A 22,281-nucleotide genomic window follows, 5' to 3' on the forward strand; every position below is an offset into this window, starting at 1 on the left:
TATATTCCAATATAGGACTTACGGTATTGAATACTGTATGACATAAGGTCATAAAATACTAAAAATATTTTCTAAGAATATAAAAGAAAAGTTCAGCTTATGTTACTCACTAAAGTTTCCAATATCTGCGGCACATTTATAGCATTTTACACATTTTACAGAATGTAGTCATGGATAATCTGACAAGGTACTAGTCACATTACTTTGTATCAGTCTTATTCTCTCCTTTAATGTAGACCTGTGGAACAGCCTCCCTGGCATAGTTATGGATATGGAGTTTCTCAGCATGTTAATAACCAATACAGCTTATTCTATATGAAATGGAAGACATACTACCAGACAAAGTCAAATTAATCTTTACTTTAGTCGAGATGTTGTTATATTACTGGCTCTTATATTGCCAATACAGCGTATTACCAAAGTAAAAGAAAATAAAAATATGTTTGATTAAACTTACCTAATGATACTATTATCTAATCTGGCTGTAATATTTTAATTATTTCGGAGTTATACATTGCAAGTTTATCAATTTAAATAAATTAAAAAAAATTAAAGTTGCGGGTTTTAGGTCTCCACTGAGACGATTTACATCGTTCTCCTCGGGCGACCAATAGCCAGCCCTCTAACCCCCCCACCCCAGGCGTCACCCTGGGAGTACCCCCGGTAGAAGGTCTCACGGTATTCGCGTCCCTGGCGGGGACCGAACTCGGGACCTCTGTAATAGAAATCCGCGACGCTTTAAAAGATATTAAAACAAAATTTAAGCCATCAAGTTGTTTATTGATAACTTTCCTACACTGGATGCTGTGTCACTGTGGGAATGCACAGACAAAAGCAGACAAAAAGCCAACCAAAAATTTGGGTCGTAAATGTTCAAACAGATGATGTGCTGAAGCTTTTAATAGTTCCTCTCTCCACTTAAACCATAAATTCATCCCTTGTTTCTTCTTCTTACCTAACTTCCCATTTCAGATACATACAATGACACGCTTGCTTACATCGTAACCTGTGCAAGGTGATGAAAAAGTAGGAAAATCACAGTCTTCACCATTACAAAATCTCCATGACCATCATCCTTGTTATATCATCAGACTTTTACTCAGGTTAATTGTGCAATAAGCTTTAAAGTCTGCCGTTTCCCTTTCAGTACATTCATCCTCGTGCTTGGACCATTTCCAATTTTTTCCGTTCACAACAACCCACATCGTAATTGGAGTGACCAAGAAATTACAAAACCTATTCCTATTTCTTCCAAACTGATGCTCAACCTGGAAAAATTGAGGGTCTGAAAAATAGATCCATTCCAAAGCTACGTGAAAAGCTGTGAGCACTTTTCCTATTTAGCTTCACCATACAACTACCTTCCACGCACACACAAGCAGCGATACATGAATTTCGCTCAGCAGATCTACTGTACAAACATTTTTTTTCCAGAATGTTTCAATATAAAAAATTCATTCCTTAAATCTTAATGCAACAAATATCTACAGTAAGTAATAAACATGAAAATATACAAAATGCAGACCCTGCACACACAAAAAAATGATTGACTTAAGACCACATGACTGCATGTTGTTAACTCAGATATACAAGTGTTTGAATATGTGTATGTGCCTGTACAAGTAGATATGTGTAAGCAATAAATACTGTGAAAGAATGAACGGGCAAGAGGTTATGAGTAGAAGACTACAAAAAATGAGAGTATTAATCGTGTACAGTATTTTGTCATAGAAGACACATGTCTGCATATACAGTACACTGTACAAAGAATGTTTTGAGGTCAAATTAAGTGTGTACAAAACAAGAACGCATAAGGTTGAGTAAATAAATAAAAAGACTAGATATCTATATCAAGATCATCATGGAATGCAAAATGTCACCTTTCATTATGCATTTTTTGGATTTCAGTACTTTTCTTCTTCTTCTTCATCTTCTGCTATATCAATATAAAAGCATAATACAATCAAGACATTTCAAATTAAATAACCCTCAATGCACATTTACCACAAATAACATGAAATTGCACTAAAATTTTGCTTTCGTGATTACATGTGCAAACTCATTATAACTGCAATACATGATTATGGCAAAAGGTTTTCTTCTGACATAATATCGCTAAGGCTATAGATGAAAACTTCTGAAACATGCTAGTTGTTAAGGCTCTGAAATAATAGATATGAATGTGTCAAGTGTATATATATGTGAATATACAAATTCATACATTCTAAGCCAAACTATGTATATATACATATAAATATATATTGCACATACATATATAATCATACAAAGTACACATATGCATTTACATATATCTGTACATGCATATATGCATTTATGAGAGCTAAATATACATAAGTATAAATATACATTCATATATATATATATAATTAGATATATATATTCACATACATACATAATTACACAAAGTATGCATATGTTTGTGTAGACTATAACACAGTATGTTACTTTTCCTTCACTACTCAATGCTTGTCCCTGAAGTCACTCAAATGAAATCGAGGGACTTAGGTAGCCAATCAACGGACAGAGACTCCATAGCCAAAAGTGGTGCCACTTGCGCCTCTCCCAATGAAATCAGACGCCAACATCTATGCTAGACCAACACTCTTATACTAGTCTCAATGATGCCGTCACAGTTGATCACTTTGGCTTAAGTCACCATCTACTGCAGCCAGGCAATAGATCAGAAGTTAAGTCTGTGCAAATACAACTCAAGTAAAAACCAGGGGCCTCTCTCCTTTCTCTGTGCAGTATGACCAGGGGCTACTGCCTGCCTTATGCTGGGCAAATATTGTCTCTTTTGACAGCAGTTGACAAAAGTAATCATTATGCATGGAATCTAACCCCTTATGTACCATGAAACTCTAGTAATGGTACAGAGCAACATCAGCAAGTACATTTTTCTATTCAAGAGAAAGACATTTGAAATCTGTAATTATTCTTTACTGGCTCAATCCAACACTTTGGACGTTACAGAATAAATCATCGGCAAATCCAAAGCAGTTAGGTGAGGGGGTGGGGAGGAACTACAACTCCTAAGACCATGCACAATATAAGGATATCCCACCCCCGTCCCCCCTCCTTTCCTTACGTTGACTATTTGGACAGTACAGTATATGGCCTTGATAATCAGCAGCAAAGCCAGGACATCTTGTCAATCCTGCATTTGCTTAAGCTACTTAGAAATTTGATGAAAACTGGAGCAGATAAAGAAGAAATAAACTTTTCCACAGGTTCTAACGAAGGCCAAGTGAGGCAGAAGCAACTGGTCGGGATAGATGTTCGGAGCTTACTGCACGACCACGAAGAGCCAGAGGCACCACTAGTATCTGAAATAACAGAAATTAAGAAATTAATCTTATACTATAGGATGCAAATGTAAAAATTAACTTATTACACCACAGTATGTCTAGAAAATTAGTCAAGATATCTGAGAATACCATAATGGGGATTTTCTATGAAACAATTACGGTATTTCACAGCCCATTCTATTGTTATACTAGCACAGGAGTAACTTATATGCTGAATACCCTTAATCTTTTAATACATATTTAATTCAAAATTCTTGAATGCAAGTGGCAATTTTGGTTAAACTATGATGAACAGCAAAAATGAATTAGCTCTACCACTTTCACCTAGTGTCCGGAAGTAGTCGATTATCAATGTGTGAAATAAGAATGTATTATAGTGGAAACTCACATATGTGGATAGTTTGGAGTTTGTCCTCATGTAAATGGACAATACCTGATAATGAATTAAGTCCCATATAGTACTGTACATAGTAGCATTCTATCTTTGCTTTTACTTCTTGTGCTATCATTTGTGTAGGCCTGTACCAGATTCTAACCTTGAAATCCTAACTACCATAGAGCAATAAAGACATGTTTATCACCTCTAATTTCTTTCTTCTTTGTCAGTTTTCTGATTTAACGACCCAACCAATCTACCATCTAGAGTTATGAATCATGTGGCTTTAATTTAACTACGCTTCATACAGTAACTCTTTTGCCTCAAGGTACAGCACTGTATGCTATTAATAGGAAGAGCATACAAAATGCCCCTTTTTCTTAATTGTATAAGTCTTTTATCTTATTGAAGGTATCCCAAAATATGTTGCAAACCTATTATAAAATGAATAATGGCAATATACAGCTTTCATTTTGAGATACCTGTCCTTATGGCACAAACATAAGGAACTACCAAAGACTTGTAAATTTACGGACTGAGAAAATGTAGTTTTATGGGAGTTGGAATAATGACCTCATTTTTGTAATAATGTGGTGAATCAGCACAACCAAAATCGGCAAGCATTTTAAACAAATGTGAAAAGACACTTTTAGAATGATGCTAAAAAATCCCTGTAATGATCAAACTCGCAAACTTTTCAAGCAGTCAATCAACTGACATATATATCGAATATGGTATGAAAAAGTCTAGATAAGAGAACACACAATGGATAAAATCCTATAAAAATTCTTAAGTAAGTACACATTTATATTCACATTATATAGAGGATAAAATCCGAAATAAAAGTGGAAAATCATAAAAAAAACTGGAAGAAAATTCATATTCAAAAGCTTCAAACAATTTTCTCTTTTATAAAAGATATGACAGAAAAATTTAGATTAACAATACAAAAGTAAAACTCTGATTTCTATAGTAAAAACAGAATTTCAATAGTAAAATTCCTTATTTCAATACTCACCTAATGATCATATTGCTTCTTCTCCAGCAGCTTGGTTTAATCGATCTTTACCTCTAAAATTTTAACATTTTCCCCTTTTCTTCCCTTTAACCCTTTTACCCCCAGGGTATTTGGAAATTTCCAACCCTTAACCCCAGGGGTTATTTTTTTTCAAGCACATTTTGCAGTATATTTTTTCTAAATTGCTCTAACAGCCTTAATTTTTGTCATAGAGAGGTCAGGTTGGTCTCATTCTCTTGGAAAATGCCTGAAGTTTCTCAAAAAATTATCAAAAATATGCAAAAAAAAATTTAAATGGCAGTTTTTTTGCGCTTGGGGTAAAGGGATGAGTTTTGTGAAACATACCAGTATGTCCTTTGGGGTTAAAAGGGTTAATAAACACGTGCACTTTGTAAAGTAAGGAGCTCTGTATCAAGTGGTAACTGACATGCCATTCTCTTTGTCTCCGGTATCCAAATCCCAATGATCTCTACCCTCTTGACACCACGACGCAGTATGGGGCATGAATGTGAACATCAGGCGAGTATGAGAAATGTTATTATTAAATGATATTTATTTCTATGAGCCTCCCCAGAGGTTCACGTTGCTAATTCCAACACTACTGGAGGTGAGATGCTAGTGCAGGAAAGAGATAGGATTAATCTAATTAAAAGTAGTGGACTGCACCAAGGATACAATTTACTAACCTGGTCTTGATTACTTTTAACAAACAATCTCAAAATACAAGCAAGATATGGAGTCCCTAATGGTTTAATAAAACTATTTAAAATACCAAATTGTAGCTAGTCTAAGTGATATTTCTTGATCAAAACGATGCATTGATTGATACCATATTGATTATTAAATTAAACCCCACACACTTTTTGATAAGAGATTTCAAATTTAATTAGACAACAGTCCTGTAGCTACTATGGGGCCTAGAGCTTAGCAATTTAGTTGAAACTTTGTTCATCCCAAAAAAGTTTAAGGAAATCCTACGATATGCCGTGCCTTCCACGTATGTAATAATATACAATTTAAGAGTGCTTACTTCAGCAAATGGAGGGATATCAGTATCCACACTACCCAATCGGTCTTCTGCCTCTCAATTTATTTGTCTTATATGAGTCACTAGAATTGCATCATCTAAATTAAATATTTAGCAGTTCTGTGAAAGGTTTTTGATTCTGTATTGTGTAGCGAACTTTCAGAATTTTTATTGAAAGAAACACTTAAGAGACTAAGAATCAACAAGGGAATCCTTACGATGATGGCATATGTGATGAATCTCTTATGTTCGAACAGCTTTTCGAAACATAGTAATGACTGAGAGAAGTATTATGGGTTTTAGATATATACATGTCGCAGGTTTGATGTTTAATATTGATTGGAAATAAAAGTTTTACAATTTTTTAAGTTTTAAATGCAATACTGTAATGTCCCGTAATTTTTATTGAAAAATAAAGGTTGTACCGTTTGTAATCCAAATTGTTATTTACAGCAAAAAATAATAATAATAATTAAATGAATAAATATTATGATATCCTGTAAGGTATTACTATCATAATTAACACTAGCATTAAAATTACTGAAAGAATAGCGAGAGGAAAAGTTGCTAACAATGCAACCAATACTCGATGTTTACATTTTCTCAGCTGTGCTCGTACGGTTAAAAGTTGGTATCTGATATGGAATTATTCCTCAAATTTATTATTTATGTTATTTCTGTAGATATGCCAATAATATATACAGTAAAAATGGTTTTATTACTTTTATTATACATTTATATCTTAATGTAAATCATTTCATGTGTGTCGGTGGTTATCGCACCTCAAACTAGGCTAGCCTACTGATAAACCTGACATAGAATTCAAGGTGTGATTTTCATAACGGTAGTATAAGACGACCCCCCATTGTAATGGTTAAATTTTGGAATATAGGGTCGCCTTATACGCGAAATATACGGTAATTAAAGAATTCAAGGTTCTCTGAGAGGCTTTCGAATCTGTAATGAGCAGCGAACTTTCAGAACCCTTACTGAAAGAAACACTTTGAATACTAGATTCACCTTGGGAAGTTAGGTTAGGTTGGTAATGGGGTGGATAGGACCAGAGTTAACATTTTAAGAGAGGACCCACTGGACTTGAGAATGTTAAGAAAGGAAAGCTGCCTGATAATGTGAATTGTCTAAAGGTGAAGGCTTGCCATTATCACTGTTATCCCCGCTACAATCAACTAGCCTAGTTTTCCCTGGCTTTCTCTGGAAAAAGTTCCCTTTAGCACTTTGCAATATTTACTTGGTCGGCACCCATTACAGCATACATTCACATGAGAGGTACCTTGAGGGAGACATACATTTCTACTTTAAATAAGTTTTGTCCCTGGCACGATACCCAAAGAAATGTGAATGATGAACTTGCAGAAATAATTCCCTTGAACATTCCAAGCAATAATTGCTAAGGAAACCAAGGGAAGTAATCTTCATGCTCAGTAATAAGCTAACAATCTGGGGTAGGTTCAATCAGTACTGGATGACTGAAGAAACAACTAAAAAAAAAGAGAATGACGTGTTGGTTAACACTTCCAGCCAGAATGCTCCTTCATTTACTTAGTGCATGTCCTTATTGAAAGGAAATAGGAAAATTTTTAAATTTTACAGGTGAAGGTTGATTAAACCAAGCTTCTGGAAGGTTGATATAAACAAATAAATTAATATTAGCTTCTATGTTTCAACATTAAAACCATATCAACACACTCAGATTCTAATGGCACCAAATGACTTCAACCCATTTCCTACCAATAACTTTCTGATCGTGTCAAATAATATTTGTATAAAATTATCAAATGTTTACTTATGTGGTTTCTCACTGTTGAACATTACAATAAATCAAAGGTGATAAGCTTTACATTGACACTATAGCTAGTTTTATAACCTGACAGATATATCTGAACAAGTGATTATAGAAAACCACTGCTATGTCTATATATAATCACTGTGTGATTTACTTCACGAAAATAATAGTAACCTCAAACCTCTAATTGTTGATAATAAAATTAAGACAAGTTATGAATAAAAAACAAACACTTACCTCTTTATTACAATCCTCTCCACTAAGAACGGACATTGAACTTGCTCGCTTCATTCTGAAATTGAAAAAAAAATAAGCGAATGAATATAACTTTACCTAATATTCAAAAGCCCCTCATTAAAAGGAGAAAAAGACAAAGTAGTAAATAATCACGATGGATAAAATCCAAGCAGGTGTTTGAATTGTAATATGGCAAAGCTTCACAGATCACAAAGACAACTAACCTAAACAACCATTCTTGAAACACGTGAGTAAGCCTGTCCTAAGTATGCATACATTCCAGATATCTTCTAAACACTAGTAGTTGCAGCAGTGAATAAAAGTCACCTATCTTACACACTGATGCAAAAGCAAGACATGCTAACACCACGAATACGAGACTAGACTCTAGAAATTCAACTCCATGCTTTTAATACTAGACCCAGTCAGTATCTTTGTTACCTCACGTTCATGTATCTAATTTTTCCAATGCAGGTGAAATAAGATCATTACGAAGTCACTTATGGGAAAAAAAAAGAAAAAGAAAAAAAAAAAAGGGGAGGGGGGGAAGACGACTGAAATATTGAGACAGATGGCTTGGACATTTATGGTAATGAGATAGGATGGGAACAGTTAGACAGAAGTTCGGTAGGTAAAAAGGTAACAAGACCTAAACATGTTGAAATTCTCATGAAAATGTTACAGATGAAGACCTACACCTAAAGGGACTTCAAGCAAATTAGTGAAAAGGACAGAAACGCGAGTGGAGAGAACTCATTTCACATATGACCCTACCAATATAAAAGCAGAGATGAAAATATTTACGGTGATGTAGGTTATCCATAGACAGTTTAGTCTTGGCCATTCTTTCCATCTCCCTCCACAAAAGCAAAAAGTGACTTAACCAAGTTGTGTAATTCATAAAGGAATAGCTCTTCACCTTACAACTTGCAGAATTCTCTTCATATTTCTACCAAATAAAAAAAGTTACCTCTTTTTTTTTAAGATTTGCATCCACTATCTTTGGTGTTCAACGGGTGTACTGTATGTCATTTTCAAAATGATTTTATTCTTTACTTTTCCTTTAACTAGTTTTGGCTTCAGAAAAATGTTAGGAATCTACTCATATAACATACCGAACTCACACATTGGTATATTACCTTCGATACTAAGACTGACAAAAAGTGAGCTTGGTATTACTGTAACAGGAATTTAACAGGAATAAATATCCATAAAAATAATAAATCCTGAACCATTGAAGACCAATGTTAAGCCCAAAGCAAAGAAAACTTCATTTTCAAATAAGTCAAATCTTTGAGGGAGTGAAAATTTCTTGAGAAATATAAGTTACAGGTTTTCAAATAAAAGCAGTTTCTTGTCTTGCCAGATGCAAAGATTGGTTAGCTTCATTTCATGCCTGAAAACTCCACAAATGGAAAGACAAGTGAATTTTAGACCCCAAAAATATTTCTTAAAACAATGTCTCCTCTTCTTGGCTGAACCTATTACAAAAACTTTATCTATCAACTAAAGAAGTTCAAGTATATGGATCTATAAGTGACTTTCTTTCCACTCAACAAAATCTGACAGCAATATTCAATATTTAACACTTGTTATGACTAATTAGTATTACCCCACACACTAACAAACCATAAAACACGTACGGTTGGCGAGTCATATAAATGCCACTGATTTATTCATTTATGCTTAATAGTGTAATTTGTGCTGGTTATGAAAAAACAAACATATGTTACTATAAATAGCTGCTTGACTACTAACATTAAACAGGAGTTTCTAAAATATCAAGTATGGATAAGAAAAAGAAATACTGAATTTCATGTGAAAGGTGTTTTTTTGCCATCAAATTCACAGAGACAAAGTGAATAAATGCAATAATATAAAAGCAAATACTAAATTAGCAGTGAGAAACTATAATTATGATTAATTGCAATGTCATGAACGGATAAGACAAGCAGCTTTACCTTAAGAAGCAGGATATCACGAAATCTATCGTGCACAGAAAAACAATTTTCACAAAGTATGTTACTGATGGTATCGGAACGACGAGATTGAAACGGAACTTACCTTGCTTCAGAGTCCTCGTTCTCTACATCCAATCGGCCCCGCAGCTTGTGCACCAACTTGGCACTAGATTTCTTAATGGAAGCCCGTAACTTGGAGAAAGAACTGGACCTCCGCAGCCGACCGTACTCATACTATGTGGCAGATATTGCATCACACACTTGGCTAACATGACTCCTCAATAGTGGTGGTGGTGGTTATCAAAGCTATCATTCTAATTTTTTTTAAGTTTTCATGATGGGGATATCACCAAATGCAAAAGTTATGGTGGCTGAGACAACAACAATTTTGCAAAGAAAAAGTTCCCTATACTGTAAATAAATACAAGTTATCATCTTTTTCCTAAGCATCCTACTGCACATATTTCTTTGAAAGTTTATGTCAAGTATTAATGTAATGTTCTCATCTATGATTAAAATAGAATAGATAATTTATAAAAAACTACTGTAGTTTTAAGTGGCACATACATTATAACAAAAAACAAAAATGACTAGTCGACAATAGTTTCTCTTTGAAGACAATCTCACATTTCTTACTGGTTCTCCTTCAAGATGAGAGACATCTGATTAATGGATGGTTGCAAATAATGTCTCAGACTTTGTAACTGGAAGAAAATGTGGAACCTTGAAGCAACCTGATTATTTTCCAAAAAAAGCAACACGAAAAATTCTTTCACCACCACCACTGCGAGCCTAAACCAAAAGTGCTAAGTGCTGCCACTACTCTACACATGCACAAACACCAATACACTAAGTGAAAAATAATATTAACATGCATGTTTCAAGATCTTTGTTCAAAGAAAGGGTGAGAGTATGATAATTTCAGATAACTAAGACCGTACAACTGGTACAAAATACTGTAAATTAAATCTTACATAATACTGTAACTAAATGTAAATGAAACTAGATATGACATTTGCTAATATCAATCCTTACTCTGGCTGAAGATTGTTGAAAATGATTAATAAGATAATAATAGTTATCTTGAAACAAAACAAATGAGACTTCATAAAGCATAGTTATTGGAATGAAAGATAAAAACAAATTAAAATGATTAAAATAGGGAAAGACACAGGAAATTATAAGTACCTTTATTCCCATTTGTGTGCAAACCGTAGAGATGCAGTTTACGCTAAGGCCATTAACTACGATACAATGCAGTTTATAATGAGGACATGCAGGTACCACAAAACTTTACCAGAGATGGACTAGCATATAGTACATTGTTCGAGGCAAAGGAATTAATTTAAGGAAATTACATGAGGAAAATTGAGTGTATGCAACCATTTTAGGTTACTTAGCAATGTTATAGCTACAAAAATATTTAGAATACATAAAAATCTATATATAAAACACAAAGTTAGTCGAATCATATCAAAATATTTCTTAAGAATCCATTCCAACACAGCCTTCACAACAAAAAATTTCAACTTTAAAAGCCAAAGAAAACCTCTTAACGCCACACTAAAAAACGAAACTTCGAGAGACCACAACCTTATAAATGCCTTCTAGAAACCACCCTAAACAAAACCTTTTAATTCACACATTTTCTAAAATCTTTACGATTATCATCTGCAATCAAATCAAGTATCTTCCAGTTTCCCAAAAGCATGTCTCATACAACCACCCTTTAAGAATACTCCAGGATACTTCAATGTTAACACAATACAAGCTCATCCCTTCCCTTTTAACAATGAATGACGACATGCATCAATAATGCTTCCTTCCAAAGAAGGTGTGTAATAAAAACAAACACAAATACTACATACACAACTGAAAAACACTATATACTGCACCCAAATATGACACAGTACAATATACAATATCTTTAAAATAAATAAGAATTTGATATTGTAAAATATTACGATAGAGGTAGTACCTAAAATCAGTTAGAAGTGACAGGACCCGGACAAGTGGGACGGCCAAGATGATCATGAATGAAGGGGATATTACATTCATAATGATATGTACACGATGGGAATTAAGGCATAAATTCCACATGGCAGATGAATACAGAGAAAGATCACCAAGTAACTATACAACGTGAGAATAGAAACTGCAGTGAAAATGTTGATGATTTTGATCATATAACTCCAATTTCTAGCCTGACAATCTTTTTTTTATCAATCACACTGAACTGTAATCAATATCTATGAAAGTGATCAAGTAATGGATCACTTAGAGACAGACTAAGTGGGAAACCAGAACCAAATAAATTCTCATCGCATACCGTAATTGAATACCCAGATAATGTGGAAGGTTTGTACTTTTTCACATACACACAAGTACAGAGATCAACTAACCCTTCAATTGGGACATAAGCTACTCATATTCAGACAAATGTGTACCTTTAGCATGGAAATGAATAAGAAAATTAAGCTAAAGGGTGGGGGCGGGTTAATGGTAGATGGAGGCAATGCATCACATGTGGCCAATAAAACTTGGCATACCAAGACTAAGGTCTAATGAATACACAACCATGCTCTTTTGCATAGTGTCCGGAAGATAAAAGGAAGCAGAATAATACCTTTATGTACCTGTGTTGATATCTGCAATGTCCTCTTCCTCTTGAACAACAGGGAAATTCATATAGACCTGATTTAATATACTGTGCTACCATCCTTTGAAAATGGAATGACACCATGTTTCTTCATGACATACTCTCTATACCGATTTGTCGACCATGAAAACTTATAACTTTAGTTCTTTAAGAAACAAGTCTTTTCTAGGTAGTATTGGAGGAATCTCACAGGGCAAAGGAAAATGTCTTCTACACTGTTGAATGCTAAACCTGGAACAGCACACATAGACCTCGTAAAATCTAGTGTCAGAAGTCTGGGTCTTTGTAAAACCATACGAAGCAGAATCAAGTGACATGGAAGGCAACACAGCAGGAGCAAAAACCCTTGATGGAGACAGTGATGGGTGGCACCACGGGCCCAATTTCAGCAGTTAGTTCCCAAAACACAGCAGTAAGATGAACGTAGATTAAAAAATGTAAATTTTTCTTGACTTTTCACACTTGTGTATCATAATTGTATGAGCTCAGCTAGCTCAGTCGGTAGATCACGAGACTCTTAATCTCGCGATTGTGGGTTCAGGCCCCATGTTGGGTGCTAAATAATCAACACAGAAAAGTTTGAAACAAAATAAGTGCTATAGCAGATCTAAAGTAATTCCTGTCCCCTACTAGCTACACGCATATACTGATGCATGAACTAGTAAAGGCGACACCATCGTAACTCTAGCAAATGTATATACCATCCCTAGTTTGACTGAAATCACTTAAACCAAGTAGAGTACAAAGTTGTAATGTCTAGTTAAGTGTACAACCACAACCACCAAAGACACTGTGACATCACAAAAAATATGAGTGCATGTCATTAATCAGGTACTCTAACCAAGCCACAGTCACAAAAAGTCAAATACCAATGATATGCCCAAACAACAGCGACACATACGTTAGCGAGATAAAAGTTTATGAAGGTCCCCATCTATAAACTAAAAATTCATAGGGACCTAAAAACCTTTCTTGTCTGTTTGCCTCTCTCTTGGAAGGAGCCCAGATGAATAGAGATGGATGTCAGACTCCTTGTTAGTTGCCAACTTTACATCATACAAAAGTGGTGCAAGAATAAAAGTAGGATTGTTCGGTAGAAAATCATGTTGTGGTGGCCTACATGATAACGTCTCTGACTGGTGATCGCCGGACTGGGGTTCGAATCCCGCTCAAACTAATTAGTTCCTTTGGTCACTGCAATCTCACCATCATTGTGAGCTAAGGATGGGGGGGGGCCCTTGGGGGAGCCTATAGGTCTATCTGCTAAGTTTTTGGCAGCCACTGCCTGGCCCTCTTTGCTTCTAGCTTGGGTGGAGAGGGGGCTTGGGTGCTGATCATATGTATATATGGTCAGTCTACAGCATTGTCCTGCTTGATACAGCAATGTCACTGTCCCTTGCCTCTGCCCTTCATGAGCAGACTAAACCTTTAAACAGCATAAACAAAGCAAAGTACGTAAGAACACCTAATCTACTGCATATTTTGTAAATGATCATGTTCACAAATATTGTACGCTATAATGGGATTCAAAACCTATACAAGTACAACCTCAGAAAAAGCGGCATTAGTTCAGCTAATTTGGTGACCAGCATAAAATTTTATGGCAGAAGTTTTCTAATGGCTCTTAAAAGATTCATACTTTTAACCGGACAAACATAACTAACTTTACAAAGTTTAATCACCATAAATTCTAATCTAACAGACTTCAATAATGGCATTAAATGATTTGAAAATCTTTTCTTAATCTACAACATTTACCTCTTCTATACAGTTCTTTATTTATGGTTGATGGATATAAATAAACCATGAGAACTGGGTCCCAAGAGAGACTCATTGTAAGAGGCAGCAAACCTTTGACTAAGAGGAGTTCTATCCACAACAATGCAATGTCGAAGCATTTGCTATGCAAGAAGAATGACAATCCATTTATATTAATCAAGAACCCATGGTTGGTTATGTAGTTTGTGGGGCCTGTAGCAAATGGAATCCGAGAAACAAATCATAAGATAAATGCAGTGGTGAATTCAGAGAAATTACCTTCAACTATTAAAAGTTACATATGATATAAAGACTTTCTTTAAGAGAGATGAATGGATGATCAAAATGAAAACTGCTTCTTTAACATACTGTATCCTACAGGTGACAATAGCATTTCCATTTGCTAAAATGTTTGATTGTTAGTAGGTGGTAGTACTGTAACAGTAAAATAACAACACATAATAAAAACATGCAAATAAAACATTTTAATTATGAAGATTTTCGTACTTCCAGAAAACAGAACTGACCAAATTGAACACGAAAAGGGTGAAGGAAAATCTCAGTAAAAATAAAGAGAGAAAGTAGACCACAAAAATTATCAAAATAAGAACAGGATGCAATCCAGTAGGGGTTAATAATAGGGGGCTCACTTCCTTAGAGGTGCAAAGAAAAATGGTAGAGAAATTTTCCTAAGTCCACCACATTCTCAAGAGCTATGGTAAAGCAAAAAAAGAAAAAAAAAGCAAAGTGCACTCACTGGAAGGAAGGAATTGGCTGCAAATCAACTTGCACACAAGGTTTTTAATGTGTTTTTATTATTTTTAACTTTAAAAGGTGCTTTACAGCAGGTTTATGTTAATAACAATGAAATTAAATGGTAATCATTACATTTCTGTATCTGTTTTACCCAATTTCATAAGTACATTTGTACTACCACCTTACAAATTTCTTTCTTAGGTTTTAAACTCAAAATGCAATGCCATTTAATTTTATAGGATTTAAACATCACCTAAAGCTTCTTAATTCCATTGAAAATATATGAGTAAACATATAGCTCTGTTTTAAGGTTAAAAACATGTAAAGAAAAGAATATAGGCATACAAATTGAAAAATCACAAACTGGGGAAATTGTCAATCAAGGGAATTAATAATTTTTTCTTAGAGACAATTAGTTATTAGATTTTGATGAACACAACCACACAGGGTAATAATCCATTACAGAACAAACACGTTCCACAAAGAGTAAGAAATAAATTAAAAGTGGATGTTAACTTCTTGTTTAAACTGCCTAAAACTTTATTTCTAAAGTGTATGTATGCTACATGAAGGATACTTTTCTAAGTGAATATGATTAAAGCGGAAAAAAAATGACTATAAATATTTGAGAGCAATTAATCCCAAAGACATTCTTCATTTAAAAATTCTGGCCTTTTTCTATATGGCTAATTCATACTAGCATTGAAAAATGGCCCTCCTTTGAAGAAATACTCTCTTCATCACAGACAATTTACAAATTATTGCATAATATAAAATAAAGTAAAAAAAATACTCTTCTCAACTAAAAATAGACCACCAATTTTCCCTAAGCTATTAGTCACAAAAATAAAAATCTATATAAACAAGCGTAAAATTTTCTTTTAATTAATTATTTGTTGCATCATGACTGCCTTATAGGATACACCACTACTAAAGAAAGCCTATTCTCACTCATTATTAGATATGATATGTCAGTATGTAACTACACAGCTTGGATTTTAAAGAAAAAAAATAGTCCTGCTTTCCACTACACAACACCACCTTAATCTTAACCGGAGCACCATGTAAAACTATACTACCAAACACTACTGACCACAAAGGCACACCATGCATTCAAGTGCAAATTACCAGGTGCTTTCTGACATAATAGACTTCTGTGCACATCAAACATCAAAAGTAAATGGGTAATTTTTAACATGCAAATGCAAAACAGTTTTTCTACTTACAAAACAACAGTGCAAAAAGCAAAACCATTCATAACACACAACAAAAATGAAGCCAAACAAAAAAAAATAATATTACACATAGGATATAAAAGCAAACAAAACAACTAGCTCACATGATTTATTTATGATAAAAAGGTACACCAGTGACAACACTAAATTTTTTTGAAATTTTGGTGGCATGTTCATTAAATGAGCACATTCAAACATAAAATTCATCAAAGCCTGTGATAATACAAAAGAAGTGCCTTTCTCTTTTGTCGCTGTGAGGAAACATACTGGTGTAATAAAATAACATACATCAAACATTAAGTATCCCAGCACCATGGGACGACATGCCTCAAAAATTTTTAAAAGAAAAATATGATAAAAACAAATCTTTCTTTTGTCTCCTCTCATAACATCAGGCTTCCCAGCCACAGATTTCCATCTTGTTCCCGGCACACGTGACCAAAGACCAAGACTAGTAAAAGCCCTTAACATAAGGGTAGTAAGAGGCAGGGACAGTATATATGCCGACTCAAAATAGCAGGAAGCCAAAATCAATACAAATTAATGTAAAAAATGCTGTAATCTAAGGCTGTGTAATTCAAACAAGATGGAAATCCCTGACAAAACAAAAGCCGCAATGAAAATCATCAGCCATACAAAACGGAGGTTTCGAATTAAGTACCGAGAGGAATATCACATTGAACCTGGCCAAAAATTAAATCAAGGCTGTGCATAAAAGGCATAAATACAAAATAACATACATGGCCCTTCTCCAATGTAATATACAATATGACATATGGAAATTCAGAAAGCTCAGATGCATGTAATGTAAACTAAAAGAAAAAAAAAATACAAGCCTATCAACAAAAATAAAGAAAGCTCCATAAATTTGATGCACAACAGCTCACAGAACTAACAGAAAATAGATAAATATAACTAATATATAATCACATATATATATGTTATGTACTGTACGCTAATGTATGATACAGAGGGATGTCCCAGAGAAATAAATTAAGTCTTCAAATGGTTGTGCTCCACACTGCTGCTTGCTCAAAGAAGTCCAGATAAGTTTAAGAAAAATTGAGGGTTCAGGTAAAAGATATCTCCGTTTAATCTAATGCAAAAAATTTTACTGCCACTATACTAGTTGAAATATTTTACAATTCAAGAAATTGCTAAACACTTTTTGGATATAAAGTAAAAGAGCATCTTGGGTTAAAATGCCTCATTACTTCATGACAGAGAGAGAGAGAGAGAGAGAGAGAGAGAGAGAGAGAGAGAGAGAGAGAGAGAGAGAGAGAGAGAGAGATTTAGTCCTATTAAGAAAATTGAAGCTCTAACAATAGTTCACATCACTTCAATCATGACTAAACAGCTTTCAGACCCTTTGCATCACCATAACTTTGAGTGTAACGTCGTCAAGATATCTAAACTCATCGATGTAATTATAGTTGAAAAATAAAGCTAAAATTTTAAAATCTAAATTACATTCTTGCCAACTTGAGCCAGCTAAAAGTTCCCTTCAGGAATAATACAAAATGTTTCATCTTATAAAAACAAAATGTGAGGTTACTACATTGAAACATTTTAACTTTTGTTATGGGGGAAAGCATCTTGATAAACTATAATTTTGTCTGACGTAAATCAGTTATTGTATGGTATCTAAAAATATCTTACTTGCAGCAATTTTTTCCTCCATAAACGATCCAGTTTGAAAATTAACTCACTTGTCCAATAAACTGTAATCATATTAGTCAATTCCACTGGTATCAGTCCATAAACCATGAAAATATTCCTTACCTAAACATCCACTATACATAACCTAATAAAAATGGCATAACATGGCAAGGCTTCCTACTGACCACTGAAGAAAACACATTGAATTACAGTACGATAAACGTAAACATTCGCCACTCTGAGAGAGGTTTGCTTATACTCTCTTTTTGGCAAAACAATACTTATTAGATAACTACCACAGCTTTATTTACATTTTAAGGACAAAAAGAAATTTTGATACCCCACATTGGACAACGAAATGGTTTTCTAAAATCTATTTCATCCCAATAACTTTTAAGATATAAGTAAATCATTGATGAAATTCCTTTCAAACCACAATTTCAAACATGGTTTACAGTCTATGATGAAATGAAATCAAGATTCAAACTGTTTTTAGGAAGATTTTAAAAGTTCCACCCTTCACTTCAGATGCACCTGTAACCCCCAAAACAAATTTAAAACCAAAATGCCAATTATGAACGGCCAACTCTGAATCAATGCTAATTAATTGTCCCAACATCGAAGTGTGGGAAAAAAGATTAAAGCTGGATACATTACAAATAACCAATTAATTCAGACCATAAATCAGATAAAAGCATCACGGCTGGCTCAAGTAGCAATCACGGGTGTTATTGTACAGTGCTTGGACTACCATATGAGTAGTAAATGTTTGTGGAAACAATTTGTCAAAATGGAAGCCCCACCCAATAATATCAGACATTATAAAACATCTTATCACAGAAAAACCTACAAAACTCCCTGGAAAATATCAAAACTGAAACTGAACTCCGTGAACTATTTCTTTCCCTTAATATGTCAAATCCTATGCCTCCTGAGACTTCCAAAGGTTTTAGAATATGCTGTAATGTATAAAGTACAGTATATACATTCAGTACACTCAAAAAAAAAAAAAAAAGATTTCTGATAAAAACTGTAATGAATACTCATTAACCAAAATAATGTGATAAAAATGCCAAGATAAAAAGAATATAACTAAAATTATTTGGAGTATGTAAAAACTTTCTAACAAACTCTACTAATCCCTATTATATCTTTGGCTAACGATACGAGTGTCTACCAAAACTGGAGTTTGTACAATACTATTTTGTCATCCAACACAATCAAAACAATTTAATTTGTGGCAGACTTTTTTTCTTGTGCAAACATGTAAAAAACAACAACCACCTTTTCCAGCCTCAACAGAAATAATATCAAAACGTAGCAAAGGACAGGATAAAATCTAAAATACTTGTGCAGACACAAATCTAAAGTACAGTATCCACATACATACATGCATAAACACTGCATGTACATAAAAGACATTCAACATTATGGTGTGTATATATATCTGAGCATCCCAGATAATCATTATACTGCCATCAAAAGTGCATAGTGGCCCCTTTACAAATTCAAGTAAAGAACTACAGAAGAATCAAAGGTCATCAATGTAAATGAATAAAAAACTATTCTACTCTGCTTCCCTTCCTAAATTGTACACGAATCTTGACCATAAAAAAAATAAAACTTCAGTACATAAATAACACACAACAGTAAGATAGGCATACCCAACCAGTGTGAAAAAGAGAGAGACAGAAAAAGAGGCATAAGTATTGTGAACTGGCAGAAATTAGGAGCGTCACTACATTAAAATTATTCTTTGTATAAAAGAAGATTACTCCTTAAAACTGAGTTATCACATCCCAACATAAAATAAATAGCTGGACTAGTTTACTATCGGATGTATCTTCGATAATCTTTCTATCAAACCTATTTAGTGCATACTAAAGACCATTTTAAATATTTTTAAGTATAGAAGCTTATCTTCAAACTTAAAAATCGCTTTCTGTAGTAAAAATGAACACAGCTGTTTTTGAAACATTCACAAAGCCTTAAATATTGTGCTAAAATTATCCTTCTGCCAAAACACAACATACAAGACTGCTGCAAGACCTGGTGACTGGTGTCCCTAAATCGATGCTCAATGGACAATGGCTCTTTCAAGGATTTACAAAATTCACTACAACATGCTACTATATATACAGTATATTTACACAAAGCGAAGGAGTGAACACTTATAAATGACCTCAAATTATCACAATGGAAAGGTGTAACACCAAGCCTATTTTAAAACTTTTATTTCTTGAGATAAATTTCCATCCATATCTTCACAAATGAAAACTGAAATCCCAAGATGTTGAGGTCACAAGTATCCACACATTCCTTTGTCATGGACAGAGGGAAGAATATAAATCTATCAAATAAAGGGAAGATATACTATGGGGTAGCTGAAGCACAAGCTCATAATTCACTGTTTCTAAGGCTGTACAGTACAAGCACAATTTCTTAGTAAGCATATTATATTAAAATGAGATCCAAATAAAAGCTACTATAATCCTCATGAGGAAAAGAAAAAGGGAAAGGGCAAAACCCTTGAAGTGATATGCTAATGGCCCCCACCTCCCCCATAGAAATCTCCCTCGATAACAGACTAAAGGTTAAGATTCAGGGGTTCTACAATCAACCAGCCACCAGACAGCATCGCTTAAATAGTCCAAAAACAGATGTGAGTTGCGCGCATTCTGCTTGTGCTTCTTATTCAGGACTGAAAGCCGAAAGCGTGGAAGATTTTTTTAATACCGGTGTGTCGTGCGTCGTCTTGTGACCTTTGCGAAGAGGCAGACCCCAATGGGGAAGGGAAGTTTGGGGGCTGGGGGAAAAAGAGAACGAACCTGAGCCAACGCTCTGAGAACGGAACAGAGTATCTGTGCCACCACACTTTCACATTGGGAATGACAATTTTACATTATTATTACCAAACTGGGGATTAAAGTTCACGAGAGAAAACCCTGGTGTTAATGAATAATTAGCTCATCTTCCATTAACTCTTGGGTGGTTCAAAGAAGTTTTTCTAGTCTCAAAAAAATTATCACTCAATCTGCAACATGAAATAACTTTCTTTCATGCTTGAGTAGCAATGAAGAAATTGTTGTGGTACAGATATCTTTAATCCCTATCCCAGTCCGCACATACTGAAATAATAATACTAGGGATGCCACTATGGCAACACTTATTGCTAACCGAAGAAATGACATTAAGTGTAATACAGTAATAACATAATCAAAATCACTTGCTACAGTATTTCAACATATCCAATAAATGATAAAATATCAAATCATGCATTTCATAAGTCATTGAACTGATGAAAAAAGTATATGGACACTATAAAACTAACACAGAACTGCAATCTTACCTACAGCAAAAGCAAACAGCTATGTGAGGTTGAAAAATTAATTTAAAATAGGGGAAAAAAAACTAAAATCAGCTCTATTCTAGGTTCAAACAGCATTTCAAAAGCACACACTAGTCCAACAGCTATGCACCATGGACGGGTGACACAGACAGCTAAATTACTAGTGCATCTTCAGGAAATAAATTTTAACAACTCGTTCACTGGATGAGCATATTTTGTGTAGGTAGATTTTCACAAGGTAAAAGAGAACTTTGGACCCTGCAACATTAAACGTTATTTGAGAGATTCGTCAGTATAAATGAAACATAGAACAAGAGCTTACGTTTTCCACAGAAAATTAGTGTATACGGCAGGTGCTACAATATAAACTCCACTTTGGATTGGATGATAAAATCTTGGCCAAAAGCCATAACTTACATTTCTTTCTAGATGTAATCTTACTTTTTTCAAGGGATGATTCAGCATAAAAATAGCCGTCAGCATTGTTTTTCATGAATCATTTATTTGTTAAGTCTATTTAAAATTTCCTTGCAAAGTAAATTGGAGAATTTTTAAGATCTCATTTTTGGTACAAACAAAATAAGAATATCCACTACTGTGTAATAATGAGCATAAATAAACATAAAAAACAGAAGCAATTGTTCTTTTTTTCTTTTTGTGGCCTAATGTGTGTGTGGGAGGACTCAATATCAAGACATTTATCCATCTCTATTTACTAAGGGCAAGGGGCATTCTCTAACCTTTTGATAATACAGTTGAGCATTTAATTTATGCCTAATTTTTCCTGGTCTCCTTGTAATTGCTTTAACTCAAGTATTTACATTATCATTTATATCAAAATAACTACCAGTTCTTGAGAGAGAGAGAGAGAGAGAGAGAGAGAGAGAGAGAGAGAGGAGAGAGAGAGAGAGGAGAGAGAGAGAGAGAGAGAGAGAGAGAGAGAGAGAGAGAGAGAGAGAGAGAGAGAGAGAGAGAGAGAGAGAGAGAGAGAGAGAGAGAGAGAGAGAGAGAGAGAGAGAGAGAGAGAGAGAGAGAGAGAGAGAGAGAGAGAGAGAGAGAGAGAGAGAAATATCATTGTAGATAAATATAAAAGTACAATGCTGTGATGTACTG

The 22,281-nt window shown here is 34.3% G+C and overlaps 1 protein-coding gene across 9 annotated transcripts in view; it reads right to left on the bottom strand.

Moving 5' to 3' along the window:
• Window positions 1–759: 759 nt before the first annotated feature.
• Window positions 760–22,281, bottom strand: part of Klc (kinesin light chain) — a 181,927-nt gene continuing 160,405 nt past the window's right edge. For 6 of the 9 annotated variants that reach the window (XM_068390937.1, XM_068390939.1, XM_068390935.1 and 3 more), the window contains 3 exons: window positions 9,856–9,986; window positions 7,792–7,846; window positions 760–3,347 (listed from right to left, as the gene is read on the bottom strand). In XM_068390937.1, coding sequence (XP_068247038.1) covers window positions 3,255–3,347; window positions 7,792–7,846; window positions 9,856–9,986 — 279 coding nt within the window. In that variant the 3' untranslated portion in view covers window positions 760–3,254. Of the gene's footprint in view, window positions 3,348–7,791; window positions 7,847–9,855; window positions 9,987–16,254; window positions 20,626–22,281 lie in introns of those variants that run through there. The other 3 variants (XM_068390943.1, XM_068390941.1, XM_068390940.1) reach the window with 2 other exon arrangements.

This window comes from Palaemon carinicauda, chromosome 17 (genome assembly GCF_036898095.1).
Source record: "Palaemon carinicauda isolate YSFRI2023 chromosome 17, ASM3689809v2, whole genome shotgun sequence".
Taxonomy (NCBI): domain Eukaryota; kingdom Metazoa; phylum Arthropoda; class Malacostraca; order Decapoda; family Palaemonidae; genus Palaemon; species Palaemon carinicauda.